Source organism: Corvus hawaiiensis, chromosome 5, assembly GCF_020740725.1.
Source record: "Corvus hawaiiensis isolate bCorHaw1 chromosome 5, bCorHaw1.pri.cur, whole genome shotgun sequence".
Lineage (NCBI taxonomy): Eukaryota > Metazoa > Chordata > Aves > Passeriformes > Corvidae > Corvus > Corvus hawaiiensis.
Window position 1 is genome coordinate 64,100,193 of NC_063217.1, and position 22,913 is coordinate 64,123,105.

Here is a 22,913-nt window from a genome sequence, read left to right on the forward strand (position 1 = left end):
CACACCATACTGCTGCGGACCAGAAGAGGACCGCGGGCGGAAGCAACAGACCACCTCCGGCAAAGAACAGCCAGAAGCGGCCTCAACAGCAGACCAAGAACACCTGCTTCCTCTGCGACCAGCCTGGGCATTGGACCAAAGATTGTCCACTCAAGAGACAGTTTTATCAATTTAAAAGAGAACAAGGGTCAGGGGGGCTTGAGGGCCAGGAACAAAAAAAACTGAATGAGGAGCACGCGCCTGCCCCGCGTGAAGACAAAAAAGGGACGGGACGCGAGGGGGAGGAGGGACAGGGGAGGGCAGGTAGCGATGACACAAAATCACCGGATATGACACTTCAGCCAAACTTGACTTCCTTTTCCGACGGTTCTTTCAGGTTCCAGCTGTTGACACCACTCCTCCTGAGGAATAGCGAGTGGCACGCCGCACCGGTGAGCACCGGTGGTGAGCTGGGGGCGGGAGATCAGAGCCCTGACAGGTATGTCATCGTCGGAGATGTTAACTGCACACCACCCGAGATCGAAGTCGCTCCGGGGCTAATGACATCTAGTCCCGAAGGACCCGTTCTCTGGCTGCGCTGTGTCCGTCCACCTCTGTTTCTGCCCAGAGGGCAGATGGTCGCCCAGGCTATCCGTGCAGGAGGGCCACACCCAGTGGTGTGTGCCACTCATGTAATAGGGAGAGGGAAGCCGAGGGTAGACTGTAAAATCAACAGAGGGGAAGAAGTCCTTCACCTCAAGGGACTTCCGGACACAGGGGCAGATGTGACGATCATTCCCACACAGGAATGGCCGGCACATTGGGAACTGCAAAACGTGGCAGGGCACGTACAAGGTGTTGGGGGCATCCAATTGGCAAAACAGTCTAAAAGCGTCGTACAAATTAAGGGGCCGAGCGGACAATTGGCCAATATACGTCCGTTCGTATTGGATTACAAGGAACCCCTCTTGGGGAGAGACCTCATGCAGCAGTGGGGAGTCACTATTGACATTCCCGACCCCCCACAGAATTTTTGCGCAGTGGCCACTGAGGAGCGCCCTACCCAGAAACTGAATTGGAAAACGGACTGCCCAGTGTGGGTAGAACAGTGGCCGCTCTACGGTGAGAAATTGGAGGCGCTCGAGAAGCTCGTGGAGGAGCAGCTCAGGAAGGGGAATATCATGGAAACCAACAGCCCCTGGAATTCCCCTGTCTTTGTAATTAAAAAACCTAAGAAAGACAAATGGTGGCTCCTCCAGGACCTTCGCCAAATTAATGATGAAATTGAGGACATGGGCTCTCTCCAACCAGGGATGCCGTCCCCGACGATGCTTCCCCAAAATTGGAATTTGGCCGTAATTGATATTAAGGATTGTTCCTTCCAAATTCCTCTACACCCTAACGATGCCCCACGTTTCGCCTTCTCGGTTCCGGTCATCAACCGAGGAGCCCCAAGAAAGAGATACCATTGGAAGGTGCTGCCACAGGGCATGAAGAACAGCCCGACCATCTGCCAATGGTATGTCTCTTCCTTGCTTGCCCCAGTTCGCACAGCTGCAAAGGAGGCCATCATCCTTCATTACATGGATGATGTCCTTGTGTGTGCCCCTGATGATGACATGCTTGCGAGTGTGCTTGACCTGACAATCGGAGCATTGGTTGCTGCAGGGTTCGAGCTCCAAAGTGAAAAAATTCAAAGGATGCCACCTTGGAAATACCTGGGCCTTGAAATTACCAAGCGGACCATTGTGCTGCAAAAATTGGCAATTCAAACAGATATTAAGACATTGGCGGATGTCCACAAACTGTGTGTGTCCTTAAACTGGGTAAGGCCGTGGCTGGGTCTGTCTAATCAAGACCTAGCCCCCCTTCTCGATTTGTTGAAAGGGGGAGAGGAGCTTAGTTCTCCCCAGATGCTTACCCCAGAGGCACGAACAGCCTTGGAGAAGGTGCAACACCTGATGTCCACCAGGCAAGCAAGCAGGTATAGACCTGACTTGCCATTTAAGTTCATCATCCTGGGTAATCTGCCACACCTGCACGGGGTTGTCTTCCAATGGGAAGACAAGAGGAAGAGCAAGGAGGACCAGGACCAGAGGGACCCTCTCTTGATAATAGAGTGGGTCTTCCTCAGTCATCACAGGTCCAAAAGGATGACTAAGCCACAAGAGCTGATGGCGGAACTGATCCGGAAGGCTAGAGTCTGGATCAGGGAACTATCAGGGTGTGACTTTGATTGCATTCACGTACCAATCAGGACACAAACGGGCCAAATTACCAAGGCAATGTTGGAGAGCTTGCTTCATGATTGTGAAGCCTTGCAATTTGCTCTGGAAGGTTACACAGGCCAAATTTCTCTACATAGGCCGGCCCACAAAATTTTCAATTCGGAAGTTCAATTCGAATTAAGCACAAAGAGTGTTCGGAGCAAGGAACCTTTAAAGGCCTTGACCATTTTTACTGATGCGTCTGGGGCGTCTCACAAGTCAGTCATGACTTGGAAAAACCCCCAAACTCAGCGGTGGAAGGCTGATATTAAAGAGGTAGAAGGATCACCTCAAGTCGCTGAGTTAGACGCAGTCGTCAGGGATTTTGAAAGGTTTCCCGAACCTCTAAATTTAGTTACCGACTCCCCATATGTTGCAGGAGTAGTCTCCAGAGCCGAGTATGCCATCTTACAAGAGGTCTCCAACACGGCTTTATATGAGTTGCTCTCTAAATTGGTTAACCTAGTCTCCCACCGAGAGCAACCCTATTACGTGATGGACGTCAGGTCACACACGGACCTGCCCGGGTTCATCGCGGAAGGCAACAGGAAGGCAGATGCCCTCGCTGCGCCAGCCGCGATGGCCCCGATCCCAGATGTATTTGGGCAGGCCAAAATTAGCCATCAGCTGTTCCATCAAAACGCACCTGCCCTGGTCTGGCAGTTCAACCTGAAGCATGACCAGGCCAGGGCAATCGTGGCCGCGTGTCCAGAATGTCATCAGTTAGCTCTTCCCGCCATTGGCACCAGCGTTAATCCCCGTGGACTCAACAGTTGCGAGGTGTGGCAGATGGACGTGACGCATGTCGCTTCATTCGGCAGGATGAAGTATGTACATGTGTCAGTGGACACCTTCTCCGGAGCCGTCTTTGCTTCTGCCCATGCAGGGGAAAGGGCTAGCGATGTCGGAAGGCACTTAGTGCAGGCATTCGCTACCCTGGGCATCCCCAAGGTCATTAAAACGGACAATGGCCCTGCATATTCATCCAAGGAGTTCAGGGGCTTCCTGCAGCAATGGGGAATAGAACATAAGATGGGCATCCCCTATTCCCCGACAGGGCAAGCAATAGTCGAGAAGGCTCACCAAAATATCAAGAGGATGCTACAAAGGCAAAGGTCCTCAAAGAAATTAGAATCCCCAGCTGTCAGGCTCTCAAGGGCACTGTTCACACTAAACTTCCTCAACTGTGCCTTTGAGAACCTGAATCCACCGATTGTGCGGCACTTCAGGCGGTCTCAGCAGCTGCAAATGAAAGAAAGGCCTCTGGTGTTGGTTAAAGAGCCGGAGACTCGGGAAATACAGGGGCCTCATGAACTAGTTACATGGGGGAAGGGATATGCATGCATATCCACCCCCGAAGGCCCCAGGTGGATCTCATCAAAATGGGTGAAACCATGTATTTCCCAGCCCACTGGAGGAAGGAGTCAAGCACCCCCTAAAACCGGGGTGGGTTAATCCTACACCCCTTTGGACCCTAAGTTCGCCCCCAGGTATTCTTCCCAATTTTAATATTCTTCCTTTTGAGTTTCTTTCTAGTTTAGAGACTACAGAAATGGATCCTGCACCGTCCATCCGAGTGGTCGCCAGAAGCCTGCAGCTTGTTGTTATCCTGCAGCTGCTCCCATGGCCTGCATCGCCGTGGATAGTTCCCCAACAGGCAGCAAACATGTGGTCAGTCCTGGCGCAAACCATGGGCCAAGACCACATATGTTTACATCAAGGGCAGAGAACATCCACAGACAAGATGCAGGCCATGGTGATGCAAATTCGGAAAGAAACTGGTGACTGGCTCGGCGACATCTTCAGCAAATGGGGACTATCCAGATGGGCAGGATCTGTTTTCCGACCTGGACTGATTTTTCTTTTTGTTTTGTTGGTTGCCCTAATTTTGTTTGGACTCCTCAAGAGAATGTTAGTAAAGTTGATTACAAGCTCCCCCTCCCCTATGGATATTGACCGAGCCGAGGTACTCCCGGATGCAGAGACCCTGCAAGAACTGGAGCTCGAACCTACGGCTCCTGAGTTGCAAGAGTTCGAGGTCTTTTATCCAGACTCTGAATATTACCCCCAGCCGAACTTTAAACCATCTTAAAAAACAAAAAAGGGGGAGATGTGGGAGTGTGTTTTGTTTGGTTCAGTCCGGGTCTCCCCTTTGGGTTTTGTGTTACTGTACCATCCCAGTTTATACCCTCCTGGTTTCGTGTTCATAACCCTGCTTTCTCTATTTGTCTCCTCCCAGACCCCTGCCAATCTCTCCAGCACCCCTCCCAAGCTTCCAGAAAGTTCTGGCAGGGGCGTCGAGTGATTGGTCTTGGGGGGAGGATCCCTCCCTTCCTTTCCCAAGATAGGTTCCCTTGTGTGTCCCTCATCCCGCAGACCCATCCTTCTCCTTCCCTGATTCGATGCCGTTGTCATCCCTCCCCTGTCGCCACCCCCCCATAAAACCCCTGGCAGGCGCGGTCAGGGTTGCTCATTGCTGGACACCCCCGGGGGGCGAGGTCCCCTGTTTGGAGACACAATAAACCTTCCGGATTTCATCCACAATTGAGCCTGCCTCCTTCTTCCACCACCTGCCTCTATTGCCGCGGTCCCGTGGAAGGACCCACGAGCCAGACCTCTGGTCTCCCGGATTCTGGAGGCTGGTCCCCGCAGCCTGCTGTGTCCAGAGCTGACCGGGCAAAGTGGGAACTGCTCCAAAAAGGACGCAGAGGCACCACTTGATAGATGGAGTAGTGTATGGAGATCAGTTGTATTACCCAGGACTAAGCAGCACTTGTTAATTTTGTGGTTTTAAACTCTGTGCGTATATTATAGAGGACAGCTTTTACTGTGTGCTGGATTAACTCCTGTAAACATACCTGTGGGACATAGCTGAAACATTACTTCAAGGGGAGGTTATAATAATCTTTCATTTCTTTCATGTGACAGCACCTGTGTTGCTGGCTAGCAGCTGTGATCTTCCCTGATTCAAGTGTCTGTCTACGAGCACATGTATTATTTCCTATCAAATTTGCTGATTTAAGTGGTGCTTCTTTGGATTTACAGTGGATTTATAGTGGAGATGGGACTGTAAGAGAGCCCCAAACAAAAAATTACTGATTTGGAGCAAAGAGAAAATGAAGAAGTTGTTTAGGAAGGAGTGATGGACATGAGCTAGTTATCCTTTCCCCAGCACATACACTTCATGCTTCTAAAACATTACCTGGGAAATGGTTAATAAAGGAGAATGCAAAGGTTAGGCTGTCACAAGTTCTAGCTCTATGAGAACTCCTTGGTTTGCAGAGAGAAGGGAAAGCTGTTGGGGCTCTATGAAATGCTATGGGGACTTCAGTGTCACTGAGCGTTCTTCTAGGAAGGCTGTGTTAAGGTAATGCAATTAAAAGAAGGGAAAAAGATGTCTACAGTCAATTAGTTCCTGATAATGCTAACATTTTAAAAAGTTATGTAAAACTTCTCAGTCCAAGATAAAAGCAGAAAGTGTTTACCTTGACTGAAAAACATCCTGCAGTCCAGAGGTCAGTCAGGAATAATGGGTAAAACTCCACACAGTTTTGTCTGCAGAATAAATTTGAAAGAACATTGGTCCCAAAAGGAAAAGAACTATATGGGTGGGATTTTCAAGGAGAGTCAGCTTTGGCCTTGTTTTGTTGCCACTGAAGTTAATGCTGTCATATCCAGTGGGAGTACAGTCAAGCCAGCATTAGGTACTCTTAAAATTTCTCATTTTTGAAATCTCTGATATAAACTGTTTAAAATATCTTCCTGGCATTTAAACTTAGGCAAAGATCTGGATCCCAGCTACATGGAAATAAATAGGACAAATAATCCTCAATCAAGTGCCTGTGCAGCAGAGATAGGCTGAAATTCCAGTTCACTGATGTGATGTTAATCACTTATCTTCACACTTGGTATGCAAGTTTTGTGGGTCAGCATTACTGCGACTGCCAGAGGAATTTGGATTACTCTGCTGAGGTCAGCTGCCTTTATGAAGGCACAGGCAGCACATCATAGATTTTCTTATGGCAAAGACCATAACACCTTTATTTGTGGACATCAGTTTTCCCACCAATATATTGTTGGGGTATCTTTTCTCAGTTGCTCTGAATTAATTTCTTTTTAAGGAATTAGGCAAAATTCTGTGTCTAATGAATCATGTTATCTAACAAGTTGTCTAATGCATATTATGTCTCATTATTGTTATCCACTACAACTACAGTTACAGTAGATGAGATTGTTTGAAATAAATATAAATAATTTTGGACAGGGTCATTAGTTAATCACCAACTGAAGCCCTTTAGGAAAACAATCTTCTTAGATAGGATATTCTACCATTATCCACTGCAGACGCAGGTTTTCTTTGCTCATCTTCATCTGTGGTGTTAGCCACAGCCCAAGAACTGACAGCACAGCTTGCTAGATCCAGAACATCTGAATTCCCTAGGTTACAATCAGTTGGATCTGAGACCCCAGTTAAGTTTGGGTAATCTGATTGCCTAGTTTGATCAGAATTTGAGCAGTGACTTTGAAATGAGCTGGACTTACCCTATTATTATTAAAATAATAGCTGAACCATTTGAAAAACCATCTGTTCTATCAGTTCTTTTTTTATTTTTTTTTTAAGCAAAAGATGCAAAGAAAAGGTGACTTTTTAAGAGAAAGTTTTTGCTTCTTTTCAGGACTGAATTGTTATTCACTGCCACCACCTTAATGATCTCCAGATTTAGTGTGCATTAATTGTTCTGTGAAATTCTGGAGCTCCAGTGACAGCCGGGGTATGACCTTGTGCTTCATTCTTAATTTCCCCACCAGCCAAGCAAAATGACCTGCAAGCCAAAATTAGGACTCACACATGAGCCTTGCACAGAGTTCTTTGGTTCAGTTGCATCTCTGACACATAATTTTTTTTTTGGAGGTCATTGTTCTTCAACTTTTTCCAGAGAAAGACCAATATTACACAAACTAGTTTTTCCTTACAGAAGTTTAGACTTTATCTTCAAGAGTGACATTCGAGTTGGACTTGATGATTGATACTTCTGGATCCCTTCCAACTCAGCACTTTCTGTGATGCATGGGGAAGGGGGAAAATTGTTACTTTAGAAATATATTCTTTTTTTTTTTTTTTGCATTTGCTGCACTAGCTATGGCTTAAATATCCTTGTGCCTCATCTGGATCCTAGAACCATACCGCCCTGGGGTGCTGCTTAGTCATACTATAGTGGCCCCAGCAGTGCCTCAGTAACCAAACTGCACTGGTGGAGGTCACTGCCCCACCGGCTTGAATGACATATGGTCATTTTTGTTTAGTGACACTAAAAGCTATGAGGCTTTGAAGTATGGGGCAGCATTACAGTCTTTGGAAACAAAAATCTGGTAGCTGCCTTTTTAAAGTTTTTTAGCCATAACTTATAGTGCATGATTTTTCATCTGTCTTGGACTCTCAAAATTCAGTCTGTTGAAAAGAGCAAAGAGAGTTGCAACCGGGGAGGCTGTAGCCTGTTCCTTGCTCTCCAACTGATCTGCTGGAGAGCTCTGAGAGTTATCTATTGGAAAACCTATGCTGTTTTCCCTCTACTGACTGGAGCTGATAGTACTTTCCTGTCTTGTAAAAAGCACTTTTTAGAACAGAGGTAGTGGCATGAAAAGAAGAGATTATTCACTGTACAGTGACTAAATTCCAGTCATTTACCAAAAACCGCCAAACCAATCACACACTCCCCCTACAATTCTGACCAGCATTTTAAGATTACATCTCACATATATATGCACACCTCATTTTACTGATGCCCTCATTGCAGAAGTCTCCCCCTGAAAGCTGAACAGAGGCTGTCACAGGGACAAAAGGAAATACACAGCAATTTGCTATATGCAGCAGAGCTATTGGGAAACATCCTGTTCATCTTTTAAATTCCCTGGGTACCTGGAGTTAGTATTATTATTATCGCCAAGATATTTTCCTGGCCATGTTGTAGCCACCCTGTATGAGAAGCTCACTGCCTACCTTGTACCTAATCTACCTGGATCCAGAAACCAGGCACCCACCTGAGCCCACTAAAAACACTTGTCTAAGGGGGGAGCCTAGGACATACCTTCCGTATTGCCTTGTGGGATCAGTGGCAGTAAAATACAGCTAGAGATATTAGTGATGCTGCCCTGTGCATCTCTGATGTCTTAGCCTTGTGGCTTGGACCTTGTTTGCCTTTACCTCAAAAAAACATTTTCCAAGCTGTCTTCTCCCCACATAAGTAATCACAAGCCATGTTCAAGTGACCTCTTAACCTTTCTCTCCAGAGGGCAGTCAGGGCAGCTCAGCTATCTCTCTATAAGGCCGGTTTACAGGACCCTTCTTTGTATTTGTATCCAGCAAGACCCCCTCCGCTCCCACAGGTCTGACCTGATTGGTCAAAGTGGTAGGTGATCTGTAGAGTTCTGTGCAATGGCATTTTTAGCCAGCAATGTGTTCCTCATTTTCTGACTGCACAGAGCCATTCAAGGCATACAATCAGTCTGGGAGCAGGTTTTTCTACTGAGGAACTAAGGCAAGCCAAGCCAGCTCACTGCATCCAAACCAGTTTTTTAAAAAAAAACCTTCAATGGATGCTGGACAAAATAAACTTACTGAGGGAGATGAGAAGATTAAGGCACTGTAGGACCAAATCATCTTTGTTTGTTCAGTACAATTAACCAAAGCAAATCATCAAGGCTATGGTTTATCAGCTGTAGCGCCATTTGCCCTCGCTACTGGTCAGGCAGCAAGGCTCTGGTTTGAGGGACACAGGAGACTCTGATTATCCACATCGTCATCCACAGGTGAGCCTGGTGTGCAGAACAAGACAGATGCCAACCAGGGATGTGAAAACCACTCAGGAGAGGAATAATCACTGTGGGTTTTGTTAACTGCATAGGAGTTGCCTTTTAGTTCCCCCCGGTGAATGGGAAGTAGCAGTGTAACTCCAAATTTACATTTTGTGCTGATGGTTTAACAAGAGCTAGAGTAAATAAAGCAGTGAAGCAGGAATAAGTAAAGATTTTCATAGCTTTTCTTACCCCTGTATCAAGTTGTTAAATTCTAACAGGCTAAATTAAATTTGACTGAGGTAGTTACAAAGTATGCTTGACTAGTCTTTGCATGCCTTTTTTTTGCTTTCATCTTCAGGTGGCATTAATGGTTACTGAGCCAATGCCTTTACTCTGAAAACATGGGACAAAGCAGGCTTTCAAGGAATATTACTCTCAAATATTTTATATGTTTAAAAATCCTGTAGAGAAGCTGCTACCTGTATCACAGTGTATGATAGTGTCAGGAAAATTAATCCACAATGTCAGAGGTTTATGTCCAAAAAGGAGACAAAGGAGTCCTGTAACTTTATTCGAAGAAAGGGAGAGGCCATGGGGCATTTCGCCTGGGGTCCCTCAAATTTTTGGAGGACGCAGCCTCCTTTCTATCCTAATTTCCCAACCGCATTTCCCTCTCTCTTTCCCCATTGGCTGAGGTACTTGAGAGGTACAGACTCCCTGAAACCCCTAAGACTCCCTTCTAATGTATAACCCCCTCTTTATTTTAATTCTTATGGAATTTATGGTTCTTCTCCTTGTTTCTTTCATCTCTCAATATCCAATTTCATTTATCAGCAGACCTATAGTTTATTTGTAAAGACAAATCTCTTTCTTTCCATTCATCAGTCAGTGGAATCTTTCCCATTGTTTCTTTTATCTCTCAGTACTAGTTTCATCTTCCAGCAGGCCCACAGTTTGTAAAGACAAGTCCCTCATTCCTTCCAATAGTGCATATTAATTTGCACGGCCTGGCCTAACAACCTGTAAAAAACCAATCAATCCAACCAAACCAATTACTTTTTAATAATGTCTTCCTAGGTCCTGGAATTAGTAAAAATTAATTTTAAAGTGACTAGTTCAGAGACATCCTTCAAATTAGAGGAGTAGCGGGACTCCTGTGTCCCTGCCCTGCTCTTTTCTGTATCAATGAGTGGGATTGACTCTGCTCTTTTTTTGGATTCTCTTGTTTTCCCATCAGTCTATAAAACACTGATCTCTCATCAAATCTCAAATGCTTAAAACTAGATTCATAACTGGAAACCAGTTCCTGCATTGTTTCTGCTCCTTCTTTCTACCCTCGAGCATTTCTTGCACAACTTAATCTTCAACTGACCTGATTCTTTGAAAAACTCCTGGTTCTGAGACACTAAATCTTGTACCTCTGATGGCTGCTAAGTGAAGCAGGACTTCCATCACTGCTCCAGGGAGGTTGTATTGCCCATTATCACCTTTCTAAGTGTCATAGGTTAGCAAGCATAGTCCCAGAAGGGATGTCCTTGCTAAGGGGTGCTTACAGCTTCCTCTGGGACCTGATAGAACCTATCAGCTGGCCAGTTTGAATATGGACAATTCTCTAAGCCACTTAAAATTGTGACCGCCTCTGTGATACACACTTAAGAATAGACAGACTCCCCCCCAGCTCTATCTCTCTCATTTCCGGCACTGGGACAGGTGGCTGCGGGGCCGGAGCAGCGGGGCCCAGTGGGCCTGGCCCAGGCCCTGCTCAGGCCAGGCCGGGCCAGGCCACGGCCATCCTGAAGCCATGGGCCTGTACCATCGGTGGAACCCCCCCCACTGCCTTGCCGTGGGCAGCCGGAGCAGCTTGTCTCTCCCCACCTCTCCACTGTGATAAGAAAAATTCCAGCTGCAAGGCCGAGGTGAGATTAACCCTTTTATTGCTGTGAAGAGCTCAAAACCTGAGGGAAGAGAGAGAGGAGATGCTTAAAGCTGAAATTCTGTTGTGAAGCTATGATATATCAGAGTATCCCGTTGTAATTTCATGAAGATATGGGGGGTGGAGTGTTCAGCTCGTAAGCAAAAGCACCTGCGCTGAGATAGGCAGATGCTGACGCAGCTGTAATTTCATGAGAAGTTTGGACAGGGAGAGATGGAAGCGATGAGGACTTTTGCTCCAAACAGGAAAGGAGAAAACCTCAGTTCCTAGAGATGGACCAGATGAGGACTTTTGCTCCAAACGGGAAAGGAGAAAACCTCAGTCCCTAGAGATGCTCCCAGAGATGCTCCCAGAGATAGTCCTAACAATGAAGATGATGAAGACCCTTTGATCCCAGGGAAGGAGAAGGGCCTCTGTTTTTTGTTTCTGAACGGCTCAACCTTAAAATTGTACCCCAAAAAACTTCAAGAGTGGACCCTCGAAAGCAGTTGTGGGAAAAGCTGCAAGTCAGGGAAAGGGACTCACATGTGAGCAGAGAGACTCCTCTTCCTAAATGGACTGAACAATATTTAGAAGTGGGCGGCTGGCTCGTTGTGATAATGTTTTCATAGCACGAGCAAGAAGAGACTTCTCTTTCTAAATGGACTGAACAAGGTTATTATGGAAGTGGTAAACAGACTGAACATCTTAAGGGTTGTCTTTTTACATTGTCAGTGGAAGAAGGGAGGAAGGTGGGGGGGAGGAGGAGAGTTCTGAAGGTGTTATAATTTTTTTTCCCTTCTTTTAGGTCTGTTAATAAACTTCTCTATATTCTTTCAAGTTTGGTGCCTGCTTTGCGTTTCTCCTAATTCTTATCTCACAGAAGATAAACAGTAATGAGTATCTTGGACCAAACCACTACACTAAGTCAGGACTGGAGGCTCAGCAGAATAAACAGAAGAGCAAACAGAGCACTGAGTGCTCTGCATGTTGTATTTAGTTTACAGGAAAAGGTCACAGGCTGGGCTTCTCCTTTTACATGAACTGGTTATAACACATGCTTGCAGTTCTGGTTTCACAACATTCATCTGAACTCCCATGAATTAGTCTGTGTTGGGTTGCCCATGCTAGAAAGCTGCAATAGTTAAATCAGGTCAGCTGGTCAGATTCTTGCACGAGTTTCTCTTTGGGCTTGATGTCAGATTGCCAATATAAATGAAACTCCAGCTTATATAATCTTTTCTGTGATTTTAACTAAGATTAACTAATATAGGTTATCATAAGGAGGAACATAGGTATTTTTCACCTCCCTTCACAGTCTCAGTATCTGTAGAATTCCTTGAGTTTTCAAGATACTTTTCCGAATAATGTCTGGGGTTTTGATTGGTTGTTTTTAATCCTTCACACTTCTAGGTTAAAAATCAAGGCAGGCAAGCTGAACTTTCTCAGAAGTTGATGATAAGCACTGCCACTAGATAGAAACATTAAAATCACAAGGTATATTGGAGCTGATCTGATGACAGAAAAAGAGGATGTAAATTTTCAGTCCTTTTTATTTGCCTTCTGTTGTGTTGGGGTTTTTTTAACTGGAAGGGTCACATTCTCAAGCTTTTTCTTTCTGCTGGGTATAAATGTTTCAGTAGCTGAGGCTCTGAAAACAAATAAACAAATAATCAAGCCACATCAATGAGTTACTAGATAAGTTGGCAGTTCTATACATATTTGGAAAAAAAGGCAGAGTAATTATTTTTAACCTGCTCTAAAGCTCATCCTAGTATAGCACAAATGCCTTCAAAATGCGTCTTGTTCCCTGGTGTAAACACAACTATATGAATCAACGTATTTCAAAGAAAATAATGACAAGCATTAAAAATTATACTGCAGTTTTAGACTGATGCACAGCAAAAAGAGCTTCTCAGCCTTGCCCCCTTCAAATCATAGAATAGAATCATTAAAGTAGGAAAAGACCTCCAATATCCTTGAGTCCAACCCTTAACCCAGCACTGTCATGGTCACCACTAAGCCATGTCCCCAAGAGCCACACCCACATGCTTTTTGAACACTTCCAGGGATGGTGATCCCACCACTTCACTGGGCAGCCTATTTCTTGATTCTCTGAGGCCTCTTAAAGAAATTTAATGATGAGAACATAAGATGTAATATCTCTTAATTTTGTTGTCTGATGTAAAGATTTGCTTTCTCATTTCATTTCAGATACTGAGTATGTATCTCTGGTACTGGAAACATCTTTTTACAGCACTTTCAGTCCAGTATTGGTGTATTTGATTTCACAAATTTACTTTCATTTTTGAGGTTTTCACTTGTGTAGGTGCCTTAAAAAAGATTCAAATCAAGACACAACATAGCTTTGGGGTAACTTTACAGCTAGTTAGAAGCTCTGATAATGTTATGATTTCAAGAAGTCAACAAACAAAAGAGAATTGAGATCAAATTAGTTTCTCCCACAGGGAAAAGTAATCTGTCCCACTGAGCCAACTCCCTCTGGCTGCAGAGAGGGTAAACAATGCTCTGGTGAGAAAAATTTTAGGACTTCTCAGAAATTAAAGTTGCAGAGCAACCAATTTATCATAAAATAATTCCCAGTGGTTCAGAACCAGTGGAAACCTCCCCAAACCCCAACCATGCAGCCCACAGCTCTTTCTTACACTGCTGGAAAGCAGAAAGAAGAGAGACAGCTGCCAGCCACAAGCAAAATTAAATCACCAGCCATGTTCCCAGCAGCTTCTGTGTGCCAACAGGATGTGTATATGGGAGAGAGCTCTTCAGTGAGCGATAATGAAAAACAACAGGTGGGAGACTTACAGTGCTTTTCAGCATTGCAACAAAGGCCTGCCCCGGAAATAAAACAGACTAGCTTTTTAAAACAAGAGTGCAAAATTATGGCCAGGTTTTGTTCCTGAAAAAGTTCAGGTTCAGCCCTGTCTTCTTCTTGCCTGTGTGAAAGCGCAGAAAGAACAAAACCAGCCTTTCTTGCCTCTGTGGATTCAGCTGTTCCTTTATCCTTAGACTTCAGTTGCAGCCTCTCTGGGGGCAAAGTCTTTTTCTGTTTTTGTAAAGGGGTCTATGTCCATCACCAGCAGTGCCCCTCAGAAGCAGCAGGTATGAGACATGTGAGGGAGGAGCAGAGCTTTGTGCTGTCCCTGCTCTTGATTTACAGGTTTTGCTGCACATGCACGACATAGGCTCTGACATGGCAGTCAGCCTGTAGAAGGGAACTGTTCAGGATAGTTCAAAGGGTAAAACAACTGACGAAGAGAGAAAGGAATATCTCTCTTCATCATACTGCCTGCAACACATTTCTTGTAGCTTATGCCTAGTCTTAAAACTGGGAAAGAGTCTCTCAAGGGACATTTTTTCATCACCTAACTAACAGGAAGCTTAATGTCATTACCCTTTACAATCCCATAAGAGAACTGGAACAAAACCAATGTAATGTTTGTTTTGACTCCAGGTTTATCGATCCACTTTGCCTACAGCTGCTGTTAAAGTGGGATATTTCATTACCTTTCATCAAACTTGCTAATTTTAAGGGCTAACATAAAAAAAGACTTTAAAGAGGTTATTTTACCTTGCCAAATTTTACTTTCTTGAGTGTTAATATTGTTCTTTCTAAAGATTGGAAGAGTAGATATACTGTAATAATAGTAGTTTGACGTTTGTGCTTAGTAACTCTTTAATTGCTGATTTAGGCCCTTTAATTGCAGTTCTTGGTATAGTATGGGTTGACTTTCTGACCACACAGTCTCTGTGTTTTTAGGAGCTGGCTCAGAAGTGTTCAAAGCATTGTCACCTTGCTGACAGATGAATGTGACAGAAAACTCTGACAGAGCTGGTCACTTGAAAAGTTAAAACCACAAGGGCTAAACATTTTAAGGCCAGATGTCATTGAAGTTATATGGTTTTTCTGACTTTTTTCAGAAGATGCGAATTTCAAAATGGTGATTGACATGCAAAATCCAGCAAAGATTGACATAAAAGGAGGCAGGAACAGAGGTTCTGAGCAGTGAAATGTCATGTAATTCAGAGACGCTGGTGGTGTCTTACTAGACATAGGTCTCTCCTGTTTGGAAAGAGTGGTATTTTATTGCCTCTTAGTGATGTTCCCAAAGAGGCTGGCTCCTCTCTCAGGAGAAGCTGCTGTTGACCAGAACTGCTGTCACAAGAGAGCAGATGGCTGGGCTAGTGAGACCAAAAGCATTTTAAGCATGAAACCAGACTGACCAAATAAGCACTTTTAATGGAATTACATTACCAGAGCTGCTCAGGTTTTGACTCTGGAAGAGCTGAAAAGAGCTTTGCATAGGGCAACGCTCAGCCTGTGCTGGGGTGCAACTTCTTGAAGACCAGTCACAAGTGGCAGCACAGCATCTTTTATTCTTGAACACCTCCTAGAAGACAGGCTCTGAAGAACAGAGAGGCTCCCCTGAGTGGAAGGGAAAACATACCTGAACTCTCATATATTTCACTGGAAATGTTTATAGGGTAAATCAATGCTATTACAATGTATGAGGCTGGCTCATTGTTATGATCCAGTTTAAACCCAGAAAAGGAAAGAAAAGTAAGTCTCTGTGCATAAACCAGAAAAAACTTAGAAGGTTCAAAATATTCCCAGAAATGAGATTAAAACCAAAAGAGATTAAATGTTCATGCCCAAAAAATTGATGTATTTTATTTAATAGTAGAGAGGGGAAGGGAAGGGAAGGGAAGGGAAGGGAAGGGAAGGGAAGGGGAAGGGGAAGGGGAAGGGGAAGGGGAAGGGGAAGGGGAAGGGGAAGGGGAAGGGAAAGGGGAAGGGGAAGGGGAAGGGGAAGGGGAAGGGGAAGGGGAAGGGGGAGGGGAGGGGGAAGGGGAAGGGGAGGGGAGGGGAGGGGAGGGGAGGGGAGGGGAGGGGAGGGGAGGGGAGGGGAGGGGAGGGGAGAGGAGGGGAGGGGAGGGGAGGGGAGGGGAGAGGAGGGGAGGGGAGGGGAGGGGAGGGGAGGGGAGGGGAGGGGAGGGGAGGGGAGGGGAGGGGAGGGGAGGGGAGGGGAGGGGAGGGGAGAAAAAGGAAGGAAGGAAGGAAGGAAGGAAGGAAGGAGGGAGGGAAGGAAGGAAGGAAGGAAGGAAGGAAGGAAGGAAGGAAGGAAGGAAGGAAGGAAGGAAGGAAGGAAGGAAGGAAGGAAGGAAGGAAGGAAGGAGGGAGGGAGGGAGGGAGGGAGGGAGGAAGGAAGGAAGGAAGGAAGGAAGGAAGGAAGGAAGGAAGGAAGGAAGGAAGGAAGGAAGGAAGGAAGGAAGGAAGGAAGGAAGGAAGGAATTCGGAAGGAAGGAAGGAAGGAAGGAATTCGGAAGGAATTCGGAAGGAAGGAAGGAATTCGGAAGGAAGGAATTCGGAAGGAAGGAAGGAATTCGGAAGGAAGGAAGGAATTCGGAAGGAAGGAAGGAAGGAAGGAAGGAAGGAAGGAAGGAAGGAAGGAAGGAAGGAAGGAAGGAAGGGAGGAAGGAAGGAGGGAGGGAGGAAGGAAGGAATTCGGAAGGAATTCGGAAGGAAGGAAGGAAGGAAGGAAGGAAGGAAGGAAGGAAGGAAGGAAGGAATTCGGAAGGAAGGAAGGAAGGAATTCGGAAGGAAGGAAGGAAGGAAGGAAGGAAGGAATTCGGAAGGAATTTGGAAGGAAGGAAGGAATTCGGAAGGAATTCGGAAGGAATTCGGAAGGAAGGAAGGAAGGAAGGAAGGAAGGAATTCGGAAGGAAGGAAGGAAGGAGGGAGGGAGGAAGGAAGGAATTCGGAAGGAATTCGGAAGGAAGGAAGGAATTCAGAAGGAAGGAAGGAAGGAAGGAAGGAAGGAAGGAAGGAAGGAAGGAAGGAAGGAAGGAAGGAAGGAAGGAAGGAAGGAAGGAATTCGGAAGGAAGGAAGGAATTCGGAAGGAAGGAATTCGGAAGGAAGGAAGGAAGGAATTCGGAAGGAATTCGGAAGGAATTCGGAAGGAAGGAAGGAAGGAAGGAAGGAAGGAATTCAGAAGGAATTCGGAAGGAATTCGGAAGGAAGGAAGGAAGGAGGGAAGGAGGGAAGGAGGGAAGGAGGGAAGGAAGGAGGGAAGGAGGGAAGGAGGGAAGGAAGGAAGGAAGGAAGGAAGGAAGGAAGGAATTCAGAAGGAATTCGGAAGGAAGGAAGGAAGGAAGGAAGGAAGGAAGGAAGGAAGGAAGGAAGGACAGTGCTTAGGTGGAAGCATATCAGCCATCTGAGGGTCCCAATGATGTCTCGTTGCTCCCCTCCATCTGGTCTGCTGGTGGTGAGGGTCCCCCGTCACTGCTGTGGCCACACCGCCACATGCTACCACACACTGCCACACCACACCACACCACACACCAAAGTACAGAATCCCATGGATTAATATATGCTTTGGGCCAGGTGGGAACGCCCATGCATCTCCCCTTGCAGGGGCTAGCTTGACACACTGTCCCTTGCAACACTGAGGGCCTGTTGCATCATCTCTGCTGCTTTGGTGCAGGGTCTGGGGACCCCTTTGAGGGGGGCTCCTTTGATGGACCATGTCACCCCTTCTGCTGTGGATAAGCTTCCCCCCCTCCCCCCAGTGAGGACCCCTCAGCTGGGCTCTGCACAGCCGAGGATGGGCAGTCACTGGGCCTTTGACCAGAGGCTTTTCCAAAATACTCAAAGCCTCTCCTCCCTCCACCAGTTGGTGCAAGGGTCTGTTCGAGCCTGGCAGCTGATAGCCCTGGGGCTGTGGTCCCCACCTCGGAGGTGTTAAGCTTGTTCTCCGTGAATGTCCCCAGCCCTGAGTTGTTAGTTTATCTTATTTTCATCAGCGAGCAGTGTAAGGCCTCAGTCAGGGCCCCATTCAGGATGCAGTAGTCTTCTCTGCAACTTTTGTAATACAGTTTTAAAAGTCCTTTAAGAAAATGTTTAAGTCATAGACTATAATATTTCAGTCTCTGACAGGTGTCTCAAAAGCAGTTTAGCTACAGTAGTAACAGTAGTGGGCTCTGCTGCTTATTAATTTACTTTGCTTTTCAACAATATATTACAAAGAACATGGGCCTGTGTGGCACAGGGTCATACTCAGGCTTTAAATTTATTGGAACTATGAGACAAGTGAAAGAGGAAGAAAATACGCTTATTCCTTTAATTGTTCCTCTTTCTGCCTCCTAAATACCAGTTGTAACCCATGTCTGGTGTCATTTCATATATACTTTGTGTGGGGTTTCAGAAGAAGGATGAATAGTCCATTTTATCCAGTTCAGTTTAAGGTCTGGATGTTCAGAGTCCCCGCTTTGTGGCAGTGTTACCACAACTGATCCTCATTTGCCATCCCCATCCTCTGGACACTTGTGGCATGAGCTCATGCATGATGGCAGCAGCAGAACATATTTAGAAGGATTAAATAGAGCAGTAAACAGAGGTTTGGATTCTTCCCTGAACTGCACCTTCTGCAGCCTTGTGTCACCTCCATCAATATTGGATATAAATCAAGAAAGAATTGGTTCATGATGTTCTCATCCAGGTGTACAAAACATTGATGTGCTTTAAGCATTTAATAATAATAATTCTCACATGCCCACAGGCCTCTTGGATTTTCTTATGGCCTTTGAGGATCATTACATTTTTTACTTTGGTCATTGCAAGAACATATCTGGGATGCAATTCTGGACTGCAGTAGAGAATAATATATTTTAATAGATGTGTATAAAACATAAACTGTGACAATCTTGCATGATATCCCATTGTAATCACAACAGGCTTCCAAAGTAGCAGCAAAAAGAGGAGTTTAGGTTATTATAAGAAGTACCTTATGTAATTACAATGTGGGGTTGTCTTTTGTTAAAACACTGCTATTCTGCTACAAAAATGGTTCTTTAAAAAAAAATCTCCACCTGTTCTTAGCTCTGAGGAACTCAAAAGTGCAAAGGCTTGGAATTCCTTCAGGAAAATGGTGCACACACAAGAAAACCTGCACTGCTGTACAAAAGCTGTGTGCATGTGGTAATCAGGGAGCAGCTGGGGCAGAAAACTGGGTAGAGGCTGAATATTCCTCATTTCCCATGTCTCAGACCTCCTCCTCCTCCTAATTTGAATGTTTCTGGAACAAGCAGTAAATCAACAGAGAAGAGATACAGCCTAAACCAAGAAGTGAATTCTGCAAACTCTGCCTCTCTTGTTTAGCAGCAGAGGAGGAGGAAATGCAGTAAACAAAGCTGCTCTTTCCTTTGACTTTCCTTGTGAGGGATTTAATGTGTGCTGCAAAACCTACAAACCTGGAGACAGTATGTGATGGGCCTTGCAGTCACATGTGTGAGGAGGGAGTTAGGCAAAGTCATATTTCTTTAGTCAATGCCTGTGATGATGCCTGAAGATTAGAAGCCACTCTCTACCCCATGGAAATCACTGTGGCTTACACTCCACAGTTCCCAGGCTAAAGCTGCTGAGGACCAACATGATCATCTTGCCTGTATATCACAAATTGGCAGCATTTCAGCAATGAGAAACAACTCATCAATAAGTGATGGGAGCTGGGAAAGAGTGGTGCTGCCAGATGTCAAAATACTTCCTGCCTTGCACAGTTCCACTGGCCCTGCATGTAGTGTCTCCCATTTGCAGCAGAGAGTCTTGGGAGAAACAAAGGCTGGGCTGCCAGTTGTGTATCCTGCACAACTTATGTCTGGATCAAAAGGAGGTTTAAAGATTTTCCTGCTGGTATTGACCAAGTGGATGCAGATCCCCCAGGCCAACATAACTGCTCTGATATTTAAAATGCGGGAAATTAATGAAGATTCAGCAAGAGATTTGAAGACATATTGGCTGTACACCTCTTGTCTCTCTTCACAACACCTAGTAGATTTGTGATAACATAATACTTGCTGGTTTTTGCCTTCCTAACCTTGGGCAAACAGTTATTTTAATTGGTGAACCGCTTTGGCTCGAGGTAGGCTTTTCATCCAAACAAAAGTTTAATTTCATCTTTGTGTAAATCAGCTGTGCTTAGGAAACACATGCTCATGGTCAGCCTTACCTGATGCCTTTAGACAATGAGGCAGATCTCAGCATTTGCTCAAGAGTCTGGTAAGCCAGGCCCTGAAGACGGGTCCGTTCTTGAGTGTGCCTTCTGTTAGAGACAGTCACAGCTGTGTGCCATGATTTATGGCTTGCATCTATATTTTGAACCAAACCACTACAATCTTCAACTTTTCAGAGACACTATTGGTAAATGTTGGGTTTTGGTGTCAGAGTGATGCTTGCTTAACCCCATGTACTAATTTGAAAGCAAACCAGTGAGAGACTCAAAATCAGAATTACAATTTAATGGGAAAATTAAGATAAAGGCAATAATACAGAAACACTGGCTTAAACTGACATGGTCAGGATACAACCTGACACCCTGTTGGTCAGGGTGGTGGTAGCAGTCGGATTAAATGGTGGCTGCAGTCCTCCTGAAGTGATAGATGTGGTTCTGTTGAAGCGGTGATCTTGTAGAAGGGTCTGGTCTTCCTCTGAGGGTCCAGTGGTGGTTATGTAGCTCTTGTCCTCTGGGAACCCAGTAGGTAAGGGCTGCCTGTGGTGTTCCAAACCTCAGATTATATCCAGGTAGGAATGTTTGGTTCCTCCCCCTGGGCGGAGCATCTCACAATGGGATGATGTAATTTTATGGGTCATGCAGTGAGGCTTGATAGCTCATTAACAGAAAAATATCTCTCCGGAGGGAGTTATCAGGGATATGTCATGGAAAAAACAAAGAACACTGCCCCACCTGGTTTTAACAGACAGTGATAGAACACATACTTTTGGTTACATCTTACATTGTAACCTAAGACACCCCAGCTACTGGGGGAATTTGGCAGCTCCAATCATTGTCACAACTGAAAAACTGGCACTTTTCCAAGGTGCCTGCTGCAGTTACACATTCAGCTGCTCCCAGATTTCTATCAGGTGTGTTGCCTGAATTCCTGAGATTCATTTGAAAGTCTGGTGTGACTTGGCTGTGCTGACAGAGGAGGTTAATGGTAGAGACCAGGTATCTGGCTGCTGCACTTAAACTTTGAATTCCAGAGTGCAACCTCCTCCCATCAGGCAGGTTGCAGAGCATGCAGGGCCTAGATGTCAGCTCCCTCGAGAAAAATAACCCAAGTAGCTGATGTTGTGAATGCCATATTTACATGAGCATGTTTTAAAAGGAAAAAAGCCTCTCCAGAGTCCTTCTACCATGCTCCTCCATATCTCTCTTCAGCCAGGGAAGCCCCACTCACATCCAACCCTTCCACACTGGAGCAGGGTTTGATCCAAGTGCTATTGAAGCAGCCACACTCCGAGGTTGACCACTCTATCCTGAAATTGCTTCTGTCTATCCTGTCTACCCTCGGCTCTTTTCTTCACCCCGCCCCCCCCTTGGCACAATTGCCATTTCTTCCCTTGGTCTCCACAGACTCTCCTTGCCAGTTGAAGGCTCTGCCCTCTTCCCCTTTCCTGCTCCCTCACTCTACAATATGTCCACTCTCCCCTGATGGATTCCAGCTCAGCTTTCAGAGCACTTGTACTGGGAAGCCTTGTCTGCTCCTGAGCAGGGGAGGGGGTGCCCTGGATGGGGTCTCGTTGCTCGGCAACCTATTTCTCTCTCCTCCAATAGTAATTTTCCCTCACAGTGCCTGCTGACGCAGGCACAACAACTGAGCAATATTGCAGAAGCAGTTGTCACTGTTTACTTGTTATTTATGGTTATTGTCGTGAAAGGATTTGTAAACATTTCCTCACTTCCTTCCTCATTCAAAACAGGTATCATTTTATGCTTTTGTAGCATGCTAGCATAATTAATGGATGGTCACTGCATTTCAGTGTATGTGACATACAATTTTATTGGTGTTTTTTTTAAAGTGGTTCCTGGTTCTGCGTGCTTCTACTTTTCAGCCCCAAATTGAGACATACAAGGTTTTATATTCAGAAGTGTGAAAATCCACTGTAAGAGCGTCTGGCTCAACTACCTCAAATTGTGGTTCTTGTGTTTAAGTGCACGTATACCTAAAAAAGTCTGCTCTGAATCACTTTCTGTCACCTTCAGGAGGACCTTAAGTCTAACACTGATATTTCAAAACAAAATGCTTCCATGAACAGAGATAAAGCAGCCAGGGGTTTTCCTGTTTGCCATTTCCTCCTCCACACCAACCATTTCCAGCTTAGTCTTTCTGGTTTGCATTTGTGGATGTGCCAAAGAAGATACACAGCTTCACTTATCTGTTTTCTCCAATAAGCACAGCAAGAAAGCCAGACCACATATGTTTTCTGATCTTACAGTGAAAATGCTGCTGAGGCCTTTCTTTACTTAACAAACTGTAGTCACTCAGGACAGATCTGGAGAGTTTCATGTGTGCTGCTGGTGAGTTACATGCTGCCAGATCTTCTACTGGGCCTTGATTCAGCTCTAGATAGGATTTATTCCACTTATTAGCACCAAGTGACTCCTGAGCTTGTGACAAGATCTGGTAGGCAAGGGAAAACTTAGTTTTCTGTTGTAGGGGTGCTTTGCAGGACCAGACTCAGCAGTACATCTGCCATTGCCCTCTGCTGGGGTATGCCAGAACTACTGGTGTGTGCCTTCTGCTGCAGGACCCTTGGAATTTCCTGAGGAAAAGCCTCTCCTTTATTCTACAAAATTACTGCTTTGGGAGCTCAGCATGCCTGGCTGGCAAGCGAGATTTGTGATTTTGTTCAGCAGGTGACTGTCACACAGAATCAGTTTGTTACTATACTACTTAGACGGGATATGTAGTTATTGTTTGTATATTTATGAACAGTTGCAATTGGATGCAGAGATGGTTTCTGACCACAGCTCTGCGGCATATTGCCTGCACAACATCCACCCACTTATCTTCATGCTGAGTAGAGACAACTGCAAATCTCAGCCTAAAAGCAGTTAGGTGGTGATCCTGAATCTACTTTAAAATCTGGTCTTCCCACAAC

General features: G+C 45.4%; 1 protein-coding gene across 1 annotated transcript in view; it reads right to left on the reverse strand.

Annotated features, from left to right (window-relative positions):
- MGST2 (microsomal glutathione S-transferase 2) overlaps positions 1 to 22,913 on the reverse strand; it is a 42,616-nt gene that overhangs the window by 13,392 nt on the left and 6,311 nt on the right. The window contains 2 exon segments of the mRNA XM_048305118.1: positions 6,976 to 7,019; positions 7,022 to 7,069. Of these exon segments, the coding sequence (XP_048161075.1) occupies positions 6,976 to 7,019; positions 7,022 to 7,069 (92 nt within the window).